The following is a 13433-nucleotide window of genomic DNA, read 5'->3' as shown; positions in this document are numbered from 1 at the left end:
ATGAGAAAAGAGCCTAATCACCAGGTTGTGCCGAATGGCCTGTTTCTGTGCCTCATATCCAATGCAAGCCGCTTCACAGGGGCGACTGTCAAATAAAATCTCATACTGAGTTGCAGAATGAGATGTTAGGGCAGGTGGCCAAAAGATTGGTCAAAGAGGTAGGTTGTAAGGAGGAGAAAGAGCTAGAGTGTTTTTTTAAAACAAAAACCAACTATATTTGACAGTTGCAATGTGTACCATATGAATACTGTCATCGATTTTCTTCATTCAAACTTTCCGACAGCAAATAACTCCTCAAAAGCAGAACCACAGCAATACTATTATGTAAAAATGAACATATGGAAAAACTTAAAATGCTTACCCAAGTTTTAGTCCCAATTTCCTTTTCAGCTCCTCCAATATCCCCATCGCACTGGAGTTGCTCTTGACTTGCCAGCACAGCAACCAAATCACAAGGGCAATTGGCAATTCTGGCATAATGTACAGACACAAGATCTTTTTTTTTTGAGGCAAAGCATGAGTGAAACGAGTGACATGTTGCATCATTGGTCATCCTGCCCAAGCAGGAAGGCTCTGAGTGCAAGCTCGACTCCAGGTTTCAGCATAATCTAGGCCGCTGATCGAGTGCAGCATGGAGGGAGAGTTGCATTGTGGGAGGGAGAGTTGCATTGTGGGTGGGAAATCCCCAGTGAACGCACTAAAGCACAGAAGACTATTTGAAGAGGGTAGAAGTGGCTTTTGTCGATATTCATCTGTCAACCACTAGAAAGAGATTAACTTGCTGTCTGTGTGATGGAGCTCCCGAAGTGGTGTTAGGGAATCTCGGGACAGGGGATTAGTCCAAGGATGGAGAAACATGTTATCTCATGACCATACTGCTTTGTTCTAATGGCAGTAGACACTGCTGTTGAAGTGAGCTTGGTAAATTGCTGAAGTGCATCTTGCCACACACACAAGAGTGCGGTGGTGGAGAGATAAATATTGAGCCCAGTGGCAACAGCATCAATCAAGTGGATAGATTGCTTTATCTTTTATTATGGTGAACTTCTGCATTACATTGTTGCTGCAGCTGCATCCAGGCAGGTAAATGCCAAGTACTCCCATCACATTCCTGACTTGAGCCTTGTAGATGACAGAAGCTTGGAGGAATCAGGAGTTGAACACCCATTAGTTTTAAATTACCTGATCCTTGCTCCGTTCTTTTAGCCATGCTGTTAATATGCTGGTCCTGTTAAGTTTATGGACAATGGTGAATCCCAGAATGTTGACATCAGGCAGATTTCTGATAGTGGTGACACTACAGATCACCGACCGACTCAAGAGCAGCTTCTTCCCCGCAGCCATCAGACTTTTGAATGGTCCTACCACGTATTGAGTTGATTTTTCTCTATACCCTAGCTATGACTGTAACTACATTCTGTACCCACTGCTTTCCTTCTCTATGTACAGTATGCTTCGTCAACATAGCGCAAGAAACAATACTTTTCACTGTATACTAATTGGATGGCACGGTGGCACAGTGGTAAGCACTGCTGCCTCACAGCACCACGGACCCGGGTTCAATTCCACGCTTGGGTCGCTGTCCGTGCGAAGTCTGCACGTTCTCCCCGTGTCTGCGTGGGTTTCCTCCGGGTGCTCCGGTTTCCTCCCACAGTCCGAAAGACGTGCTGGTTAGGTGCATTGGCCATGCTAAATTCTCCCTCAGTGTACGCTAACAGGCGTCGGAGTGTGGCAACTAGGGGATTTTCACAGTAATTTCATTGCAATGTTAATGTAAGCCTACTTGTGACTAATAAATAAACTTTAACTTTTAATTTTAATCCATGAGACAATAATAAATCAAATCGAAAGAAAATCAATGTCCAGAACCCACCAATATGTCAGAATTCCTCCAATTCTGCCCTTGTACACATTCCCAATTTTTTTCACTCAACCATTGACAGCTGAAACATTAACCACGTGGGCCCTAAATTCTGGAATTCCTTCCTGACCTCACTGTCTACCTTTCGAATAGAGCTCTTCACGCAAGTTTTTGGTCACTTGTCCTAATATTTCTTGGTAAGAAGTCTCACAACACCAGGTTAAAGTCCAACAGGTTTATTTGGTAGCAAATACCATAAGCTTTCGGAGCGCTGCCCCTTCGTCAGATGGAGTGGTTATACTCCATGAGTAATGGAGATAACCACTCCATCTGACGAAGGGGCAGCGCTCCGAAAGCTTATGGTATTTGCTACCAAATAAACCTGTTGGACTTTAACCTGGTGTTGCGAGACTTCTTATTGTGCTTACCCCAGTCCAACGCCGGCATCTCCACATCATGACTAATATTTCTTCACATGGCTCAGTGTCAAATTCAATCTGATAACACTCCCATGAAATCATAGCATCCTACAGAAGGAGGCCATTCAGCCCATCGAGTCTACACCAACCACAATCCCACCCAGGCCTTATCCCTGTAACCCCATGCATTTACCTTAGCTAGTCCCCCTGACACTAAGGGGCAATTTAGCTTGGCCAATCCACCTAACCTGCACATCTTTGGAATATGGGAGGAAACCGGAACACCCGGAGGAAACCCACACAGACCTGGGGAGAATGTGCAAACTCCACACAGACAGTGACCCAAGCCGGGAATCGAACCCAGGTCTCTGGCGCTGTGAGGCAGCAGTGCTAACCACCATGCCACCGTGCCTTAGGACTTTCTATAAAAGCGGATGCTGGAAATCTGGAATAAGGAAAAACAGAAAATGTGGGATAAACTCAGCGGGCCTGGCAGATGCTGCCAGACCTGCTGAATTTATCCAGCATTCTCTGTTTTTATTTAGGACTTTCTAATTTTGTTAAAAGTACAACATAAAGTAAGCTGCCATTGTTAAATATCTCCTTAAACCAAACAGGAATGATATATTTATATATGGTTTTAAGTTCATTATCAATAATAATATTTGCATTGGTACACCTGATTTTTAATCAGTCAGGGAATGAAAGGTTATGGGGATAAGGCAGGAAAGTGGAGTTGAGGATTGTGATATCAGATCCATCATGATCTCATTGAATGGTGGGGCAGACTCGGAGGCTCGTATGGCCTACCTCTGCTCCTATATCTAATGGTCTCTCCTTAATTGCTAGAATATGGAAGTTTTGGTTTAAAAGATTGCAAGGTAAACAGTGAATCCTCATCCCATCGAAAGACATCTTTTATCAATTTTGAAATACGATGTATTACATTTGATGATGTACTATATTTCTGGGCCTCTCTTAATTGCTGAAAACAATTTTTTGTGAAACCAAAATACAAAAGGGAGGAACTTTAATCTGGAGAATGGGTGAGCGTAAAGCAAAATGAGGCATTAGCTTGGATTGAACATCCTGTTGCATCACACTGTTTCCATTGGTGCTGCAATCCAGATCAGCCAATCAACTCCAATCTCAAACACAACTAAAGGACCAAGTTACGCTATCCGAGGAGCGTTCTACAGTTTTCTTTGACCATCTGAGAGGAACGAATGATTTCATCCTTGCCAATCTTCTGCGTGAAAATTTCAAACTCTTGATATGGCAAATACCATTTGGGTCCTGTTTTTAATTTTGCAACGCTATCCAAAGCCAGAAACACATTTTACCGTCGGTCGTGCATTTTTACTTTTCCCTGCCTCTCCAAACTGTAGGAAAAGTCAGGAATGTTGCAAAATTTTACACATGTTTTCCCACACCTCAGCAAGCCAAATTATACACAAGCTTAAGCATGTCATCAACTATTCGATGCTTTATGAATTTAACAAAGTGAAGAGTTTATTTTCCTTAAAACAAAACTGTCTTCATTCATCAAAAGGCACAAACACATAAGGTCTGCATCCCTTGTGTTGCCTGGAGGCACAGAGATGATCGCTTTTTCGGCACTCTGATACTTCCCCCTTAGTAAAACAGTCGTGCATTCTTGTTCAATCACTTAGTCTCCCTGTGGACCAAACAGTTCGACTACTTCTCCCACTTGAGTAAACAGATAGAGTGGGCTGTCACAGCTTGCACAACATAATATTTCTAAGCTCAGGGGTGGTATAAATGATTAAACACTCCCTTTGTGCCACGACTCACATCGCTGCTTTGCCATTTTCATCATAATTCAGGAAGCTAAATAGAGTCTGTCTCTGCACTTGAGACGTGTGTAAGGTCATCAGCTTGAAAAGAAATACTCTCAGCAGTACTAAGTGTGACATTTAAATAAAAAGCTGGAAACGCAACTAACGTTTTCTTAATAGGATTGAATGCGATGCAAATATTCCTGTGTTCATTTTAATTCATGATAAAACAATTCTGAAAACGCAACTATATTTGCCAGCACGAGGCTGAGTGGCATGTCTGGATTCTGAAAATGGAGAGAAACATCGTTTACAGCTCATTTAGCAACATTCAACACCATCTTAAAATGAACATTAACTATGTATGTTGAGGCCATAGATTCAGGATCAGGTACAAGGCATGCATGGTCTCTCTAAAGACTTTTCCAACATTAATTTTAAAATGACAACTGACTCAAGTTCCTACACTGCCAGTCAGCACTAGATTGATGCTTCGCAAAGTTTTAAGAACTCAAGTAGGTGATGAAAACATGAAAAATGAGCAAACCTTAATAGGATGCTTAACATTAACAAGTAGAGCAATTGCCCATGCATTGCTTTCATGGCAAACATGCGTTGCACCAATGAGTTTTACTTGTGCATCAACCTTTCCTATGCTTTGACTCCATGACTAAACGTGACCTCAAAAAGATAAAGGCAAAATACAGCGGATGCTGGAATCTGAAACAAAAGCAGAAAATGCTGGAAAATCTCAGCAGGGTCTGACAGCATCTCTGAAGAGAGAACAGAGCCAATGTTTCGAGTCTGGATGACTCTGTCGGAGCTGAGAACGAAGAAAATCAGATGAGACGTCTACCGCCATATATGCACCCCACCTCATTTACCTCCAGCTCTGATAAAGGGTCATCCCGACTCGAAACATTGGCTCTATTCTCTCTCCACAGATGCTGTCAGACCTGCTGAGATTCTCCAGCATTTTCTGTTTTTGTTTCAGATTCCAGCATCCACAGTATTTTGTCTTTATCATTTATCTCTGCATTGATGTCACTGGTAAACAGAATCCCGACACAGCCTGTAGAAAGTGCTAGATGAGTTCATGCCAGGTAAACATCCCATTCTGAGGTTGAAAGTTTTGCCCATAATTTTCACCACAAACCAGCACTAAACTAACGTGATGTAAATCCATAACCGCTTAATCCTGATTGAAGTCATGTGGAGTAAGTCTTCACTTTGCTCCACAGTGTTAGGCCAGGCCATGACTCTGGGATTTCACAGCTGAGTTTTCGCCACTCTGTAGTGTGGGAACACAGCAATTGTCCTCTGTAGGTATTACAGGTGCAGTGTAAGAGTTTACCTAAGTTTCCATACATTGTCTTAGTATTGTGTGAGTGGGCTACATGAACAATCATCCAGCATCTAAGCTGCATTTTCAGATTGACAACATTAAGAAAATGCCTTTGGTCAGCACTTCCATTCTACTTATTCATCAGATGATTTGTTAATAATTAGCAAATAGTTTTTCATATCCTCAAATTTTAAATAATTCTCACACACTTAAATTCACCAACAAAATTTCAAATAAACTTATGTAGTACTTCTAAAAATCCTGCCAGAGTTCCTTGTCATTGGTATAAAATCAGAGGAAGAACTTTGAACATGAAGGTCTTTGCCCTCCTAAATCAGCCATGGCTCAGTGAGTATCATGCTCGCCTCTCAGTTAGAAAGTGGTGGTTCAAGTCCCACTTCATAATAATCGAGGGTAACACTCTAGTGCGGTACTGAGGGAGTACATCACTGCCAGAAATGTCTTCATTCAGAAGAGAGGCACTACATAAATTCAAGGCCCGGTCTTCTCTAGATCAAAGATCATAGAATCCTACAGCGCAGAAGGAGGCCAATCAGCCCATCGAGTCTGCACCGACCACAATCTCACCCAGGCCCCATTCCCGTAACCCCATACGCTAACCCTAGCTAGTCCCCCTGACACTAAGAGACAATTTAGTCTCCCAAGAGGGTGTAAAAGATCATATCTGGAAGAAGCACAAGTTATCCCAGGTGTTTTGGCCAATATTCATCTTTCAATCGACATTGCAAAACCACATTATCTAGTCATTATTATATTGTCATTTGTGGGAGCATGCTACATGCAAAATGGCTGCCATGTTTCCCACATACAACGATCAGAATTCAAAAGTATTTTGTCATATTTTTCAATATTTTCCCATGTTCACAAGTCGGCGCCAGAGCGTAGCAACTTCTTGCAAGTTGTCCCTGGCATACGCTCTAATTCTATCTTTTATTCTCATTCTATGCTTTTAAAACTCCACTCTAACTCTTTTAAACTCACCATATTCTGCACCCTCTCCTTTCCTTCTCCCCTATGTATGCTATGTATGGTATGCTTTGTCTGTGTAGTGCGCAAGAAACAATACTTTTCACTATATACCAATACGTGTGACAATTATAAATCAAATCAACGTCCCTGTGGTGTATTGTGAAACAGGCTGGTTTGTGTGCGTCTATGGAGGTGACTAATATAAACGGAATAAACTGAAGATGGTTAGACTACACAGTTAAAAACATCAAGAAGTGGTTAGATGTGGAAGTAGGTATTTTGACATGGAGATAAGGAGCTCTAAGGTGGGAAAGCAGTGAGCAGCAAGAATGAAAATTTGCATTAGGAAGATAAGGATGGTGACTTGAAGTTTAGTTACAACAGGAAACCGTACAATTGGCAAAGATCATAGATGAATAAAGCAAAGTATTAAATTTATTTTTACCCAAAAGTGGTAGCCATAAGATAACGTGAAAGATCTTTGTATTCTGGAAAAGGGAACTTCCAAAGGGACGTATAAACAATAGATTTAAAGATGAAAGGGGAAAGACGTATTTAAAGAAGGATTGAAGGTAGGTGTTGCATGAGATCCTGAAGAGCATCCTAAACAGACCTGTGAGATAAGAAGCCTGCAGTTACCCTCAGAGAAGACAAGTGTTGTGTCTGCAAAGTTTTGATACAAGTTTTGGTTTTCCAATATTGAGCGAGAGAGAGGAAAACCTGTGTAATGTTTCCCCTGCATCAACATTGGATGTTTGTGGCAATCTTACTGAATTTTTTAACAGAGGAATCTATGAGGACTATTGCCTAAAAGGGATGCTTAGCTCCAAGATTGACATAAATATTTTGGGAAATGTTTGTAGAAGTACTGTTAAGTGTGCAAATGTAATCTTGTGTGTTTAAGTTTTCTTTCTTTTTTTGTAAATAAATGTTTCAATTTAATATTCAAAATCTCCAAAAGCGGTTTGAAGTTTTGCACCCGACTTCAACCTTCTCATAACAAAATACAAATTGCAAATCGTTGTGATAACTTGTCCAAGTTTCCCTTTGGGATTTGGATGACTCAGCAATTACCACCTGACATATCATAGCAGTTGGCTGTAAAGTACTTTGGGAGATCCTAAGGTCACAAAAGGCACTACATAAATTCAATCTTTCTTCATAGAAATTATAGAAATCCTACAGTGCAGAAGGAGGCCATTTGGCCCATCGAGTCTGCACCGACCACAATCCCACCCAGGCCCTACCCCCACATATTTACCCGCTAATCCCTCTAACTATGCATCTCATGGACAATTTTTAACCTGGCCAATCAACCTAACCCGCACATCTTTGTTCTGTCATGATGTTAAGTTTCCCAATTTATGATGCAGAGCAGCTTTATCAGTGGTAAGATGGAGGGTGGACAGAAAAAGAACAAAAGAACTAGGAGTAAGAGTAGGAGTAGGTAATTTACCCCCTCGAGCCTGCTCCACCATTTAATACAATCATGGCTGATCTCACCTCAATCTCAACTCCACTTTGCTGTCCGTCCACCACAGCCCTTCAAATCCTTATTAATTAAAAATGTGTTCACCTCTTCCTTAAAGTTACTCAAAGTCCCGACATCCTCCACACCCTGAGATAGTAAATTCCACAGACTCAAAACCCTTTGAGAGAAGTTATTTCTCCTCATGTGTTTTAAATGCAACCCTTTATTCTAAAACCATGGCCTCTTGTTCTGGATTGCCCTACAAGAGGAAACTTCCTCTCCACCTCTACTTTGTCAATCCCCATTATTGTCTTGTATAGCTCAACTAGATCTGGATAAGATGCTCTGTCGGAGAGTCAGTGCAACCTCGATGGGCCGAATGGTCTCCTTCTGCACTGTAGGGATTCCATGATTCTAAACTAGGCCATTTGAGCCTGTCCGGCCATTCAATAAGACCTGCTTGTAACTTCAACCCCACATTCCTGCCTACTCCTAATAACCTATTATCCCCTTTTTTTAGGCAGGATAATAAATCATTTGACATTTTGCCAATGACAAGATTGTGAATGAAATGCAAATGGTTCTCCATATGGCCAAAATTGAAACAATGAAAGATTATTGTAGTGTGCTACAGTCACAGATAAAAGTACAATATAAGGAAGGGGAATCATGTACATGTATTCAAATGAGAAATTAACCAATTTTGTGGTTGATGAGAAGTATCTTTACCTCTGTGGTGGTCCCAATATCAGCAGATGGACTGCAAGTGCTGGCATCTGGTGGTGCAGTGCTGACACTACTTCTTACTGGTGACCCTGGCATTGGTCCCAAGACAGATTCGGGATGGGTGGTAGACTGCCGCAGGATGCCTTTCTTCTGGATTTTGTCCCAGGCATTGTTCATGCTGTGTGCCAGCTCATACAACAATTGTACCTGTTAAAAGAAAACAAGATGGGTTTGAGCAAAGTCCCCAAGCATTTGCAATGATACTTCTGCAGCTGGCTATTTGCTCAACCTTCAATATTTGATACCCCTGTCCCCAGTGCAACCTTTTCTCTCTCAAGTCTCTCTTGCTCCAGCCTCCCATCCATTGACTCTGTCTACACTTCCCACTACCTCGGCAAAGCAGCCAGCATAATTAAGGACTCCACACGCCCCGGACAATCACTCTTCCACCTTCTTCCGTCGGGAAAAAGATACAAAAGTCTGTTGTCTTTCAACCAGCATACTTTAAAAGCATCTTTTAACCAGCTTTACTCCCACCTCCCCTCACATCCGGTCAGTGTTCAACTTGTCCATGAGACTTATCTTCTGCTCCTTTGACCCCCGTTCACATTTAGTTGCTGACCAGCTAACATTCCTCTCTGGCCCCAATTGTAAACCCTTCCCTCACTGAGGCACTGACTGCATCCATCCTTTCCAAAAGAACCACCATCACTTACCCCACTACCTCCTCAAAAATAAAACCCTCAACCTCTCTTTGCAAACTACCATCCCACCTTCAATGCCAAAGTACTCAAATGTGTTGCTGCTGCCAAACGCCATGATCAGCCTCCCCGCCAGTCCATGCTTGAATTCCTCCAATCTGTTTTCACCCCTGTCACTCTCCCAAAAACTTGAGCAAAACCATATACAACATGCTCAGTAACCCCGTAATCAGTGTGTAATCTCCCTCCCGGACCTCTGCAGCCTTTGACAAAGTCAGTCACACCATCCTCCTCCAACAACCCTTCTCTGAGTTTCATCATAGGGTCATGAACCAATATTTCTCTTCGGTGTTCACGCAAGGGGACATGAATATAGCTGAGGAGGACACTGGGTTGCAGGGGAGTAGAATAGACAGTATTACAGTTGATAAGGAGGATGTGCAGGATATTCTGGAGGGTCTGAAAATAGATAAATCCCCTGGTCCGGATGGGATTTATCCAAGGATTCTCTGGGAGGCAAGAGAAGTGATTGCAGAGCCTCTGGCTCTGATCTTCAGGTCGTCGTTGGCCTCTGGTATAGTACCAGAAGATTGGAGGTTAGCGAATGTTGTCCCATTGTTTAAGAAGGGGAACAGAGACTTCCCCGGGAATTATAGACCGGTGAGTCTCACTTCTGTTGTCGGCAAGATGTTGGAAAAAATTATAAGGGATAGGATTTATAGTTATTTGGAGAGTAATGAATTGATAGGTGATAGTCAGCATGGTTTTGTGGCAGGTAGGTCGTGCCTTACTAACCTTATTGAGTTTTTTGAGAAAGTGACCAAGGAGGTGGATGGGGGCAAGGCAGTGGACGTGGTATATATGGATTTTAGTAAGGCGTTTGATAAGGTTCACCATGGTAGGCTTCTGCAGAAAATGCAGATGTATGGGATTGGGGGTGATCTAGGAAATTGGATCAGGAATTGGCTAGCGGATAGGAAACAGAGGGTGGTGGTTGATAGTAAATATTCATCATGGAGTGCGGTTACAAGTGGTGTACCTCAGGGATCTGTTTTGGGGCCACTGCTGTTTGTAATATTTATTAATGATCTGGATGAGGGTATAGTTGGGTGGATTAGCAAATTTGCTGATGACACCAAAGTCAGTGGTGTGGTAGACAGTGAGGAAGGGTGTCGTAGTTTGCAGGAAGACTTAGACAGGTTGCAAAGTTGGGCCGAGAGGTGGCGGATGGAGTTTAATGCGGAGAAGTGTGAGGTAATTCACTTTGGTAGGAATAACAGATGTGTTGAGTATAGGGCTAACGGGAGGACTTTGAATAGTGTGGAGGAGCAGAGGGATCTAGGTGTATGTGTGCATAGATCCCTGAAAGTTGGGAATCAAGTAGATAAGGTTGTTAAGAAGGCATATGGTGTCTTGGCGTTTATTGGTAGGGGGATTGAATTTAGGAGTCGTAGCGTTATGTTGCAACTGTACACAACTCTGGTGCGGCCGCACTTGGAGTACTGTGTGCAGTTCTGGTCCCCACATTACAGGAAGGATGTGGAGGCTTTGGAGAGGGTGCAGAGGAGGTTTACCAGGATGTTGCCTGGTATGGAGGGGAGATCCTATGAGGAGAGGCTGAGGGATTTGGGATTGTTTTCGCTGGAAAGGCGGCGGCTAAGAGGGGATCTTATTGAAACATATAAGATGATTAGAGGTTTAGATAGGGTGGATAGTGATAGCCTTTTTCCTCTGATGGAGAAATCCAGCACGAGGGGGCATGGCTTTAAATTGAGGGGGGGTAGTTATAGAACCGATGTCAGGGGTAGGTTCTTTACCCAGAGGGTGGTGAGGGATTGGAATGCCCTGCCAGCATCAGTTGTAAATGCGCCTAGTTTGGGGGCGTTTAAGAGATCCGTAGATAGGTTCATGGACGAAAAGAAATTGGTTTAGGTTGGAGGGTCACAGTTTTTTTTTTTAACTGGTCGGTGCAACATCGTGGGCCGAAGGGCCTGTTCTGCGCTGTAATGTTCTATGTTCTATGTTCTATGAGACGATTACAGCTTCTCTAATCCCTCCACATAACTGAAGTCCTCATCCCTGGTACCATGACGGAATGGTCACAGAAGTACTGCTCGCTTAAGTTTCATTTAGATTACAATTCACAAGGGCATTTTGACTTAGTAGCTTCAATTGCCACTAAATGTGCAGATTTCACTGAGTATTCAAGACAATTACATTGTTACAGAAATCATTTAGAATCAAGAATGTTAGGGCTACAGATATAGGCCATCTGGTTCAATCAACTCTGTGCCAACAATTTTCTCCATTGTGGCACCTCGCCTAATCCAACTCTCCTGCTCAGGCCACATTTATATTGTTTAGCACTGTTACTTCTTCGAATAAAAGAAAAGATTCCTGGATTCTATGGAATAAACGAGTTGCACTCAAAGTGCACACAGCTGTGCACCATACTAAATGTTTTAATTTAAAAATAAAATCTTATGCTTTTGAAAATGTTCGGCCTCTAGGGAGATCAAGACTGTGAAGTTTGCTTCTCATGTGGGTTACACAGATGCAGAGAGCCATGTTGTTACTCCAGTTCTGAGGGTTAGCTAAACTCTGCTTTAGGAATTTCTAAACAATCTTGCATGGTTTTATAAATAGAAAGCTATTAAAAGATGTGGCTGGGGCTATTGCACTCCAAGACCACTGGGCCTTTCCACCTCGCCTTCCTCTTGCAAAACACTTCAAAGCTCATCGCTTCAGCTGTGTCTGCCTTTCGCTGCGTTTTACAATAGCGGGGCAGTAGTGCAATGGCAACGTTGCTGGATTAGTCATCCACCCACTGGGCAGCTGGAGAAATTTACATTCAATTAATTAATAAATCTGCAATAAAATGAGTGTCTCATAATTCAGAGCGATGCCCTTTAAAAAGGTTCCCCAATGTAGTCTGGCCCTTTGTGTCTTCCAAGCTCAGGAATTGAATGCCAGTTTGGAGGCGCTTGTATGTCTGTTCTCCAATAACAGAGACCACAACCCCCGTGCCCACCTCCATCTTCAAGGAATGACCATTGCCCAGGAATTCTACTATAGGCGAACCTTTGTTGTGATGATACAATTCGGTTGTAAGGTCCCTGTGTCTGGAAGAGGTCTGCTGACGGTCAGGTACTGGTCTTGGTTTTTTCACGAGGCAACACACGTTTTGTCTATTCCTAAAATTTTGCCTTGGTTGGGCCCTTTCACAGTGCTTGCAATAATCCATTGTTTGGCACCCGGACCTCTCTGGAATATGTTCTCTAACATTCTTGGGATCATCACTGCCTTTTCTTGACCGCCTGGTGGTGTTATTAGGGCTTCAATATTGTACAGGGCTCTTTAACATCTGGTTTACACAAGCACTCTCCACTGAGGACCGATTACATGAGGTCCCCTCACCTAGCTGGAGGACATTGTTGCCTAATGCCCCCTGTAGCTCCTGAGTCCTTTTTTCTGCATTCTTCAATGATAAAGCTATTTCAATGTTTTTTGTTCAAATCCAGATTGGGTTCTGCTAACAGCTTCTTTTGTGTAGTTAGGTTATTTATGCCGCATAGCAACCTGTCTCACAACATTTCATTTGGAATGGTCCAAATTCATAATAAAACAAAGAACAAAGAAAATTACAGCACAGGAACAGGCCCTTCAGCCCTTCAAGCCTGCACCGACCATGCTGCCTGACTGAACTAAAATCCCCTCCCCTTCCGGGGACCATATCCCTCTATTCCCATCCTATTCATGTACTTGTCAGGACGCCCCTTAAAAGTCACTACCGTATCCGCTTCCACTACCTCCCCCAGCAACAAGTTCCAGGCACCCACCACTCTCTGTGTAAAAAATCTGCCTCGTACATCTCCTTTAAACCTTGCCCCTCGCACCTTAAACCTGTGCCTCCGAGTAATTGACTCTTCCACCCTGGGAAAAAACTTCTGACTATCCACGCCTCTCATAATCTTATAGACTTCTATCAAGTCTCCCCTCAACCTCCGTCATTCCAGTGAGAACAAACCAAGTTTCTCCAACCTCTCCTCAAAGCTAATGCCCTCCAAACCAGGCAACACCCTGGTAAATCTTTTCTGTACCCTCTCCAAAGCCTCCACATC

General features: G+C 42.9%; 1 protein-coding gene across 7 annotated transcripts in view; it reads right to left on the bottom strand.

Annotated features, from left to right (window-relative positions):
• vps13b (vacuolar protein sorting 13 homolog B) overlaps positions 1–13433 on the bottom strand; it is a 993302-nt gene that overhangs the window by 364979 nt on the left and 614890 nt on the right. For all 7 annotated transcript variants that reach the window (XM_078215655.1, XM_078215652.1, XM_078215654.1 and 4 more), the window contains exon 25: positions 8615–8818. In XM_078215655.1, the coding sequence (XP_078071781.1) occupies positions 8615–8818 (204 nt within the window). The remainder of the gene's footprint in view (positions 1–8614; positions 8819–13433) is intronic.

The sequence above is a fragment of the Mustelus asterias genome, chromosome 7, assembly GCF_964213995.1.
Source record: "Mustelus asterias chromosome 7, sMusAst1.hap1.1, whole genome shotgun sequence".
Lineage (NCBI taxonomy): Eukaryota > Metazoa > Chordata > Chondrichthyes > Carcharhiniformes > Triakidae > Mustelus > Mustelus asterias.
The sequence above is the reverse complement of the archived record's forward strand: the minus strand, read 5'-3'. Positions and strand labels throughout refer to the sequence as shown.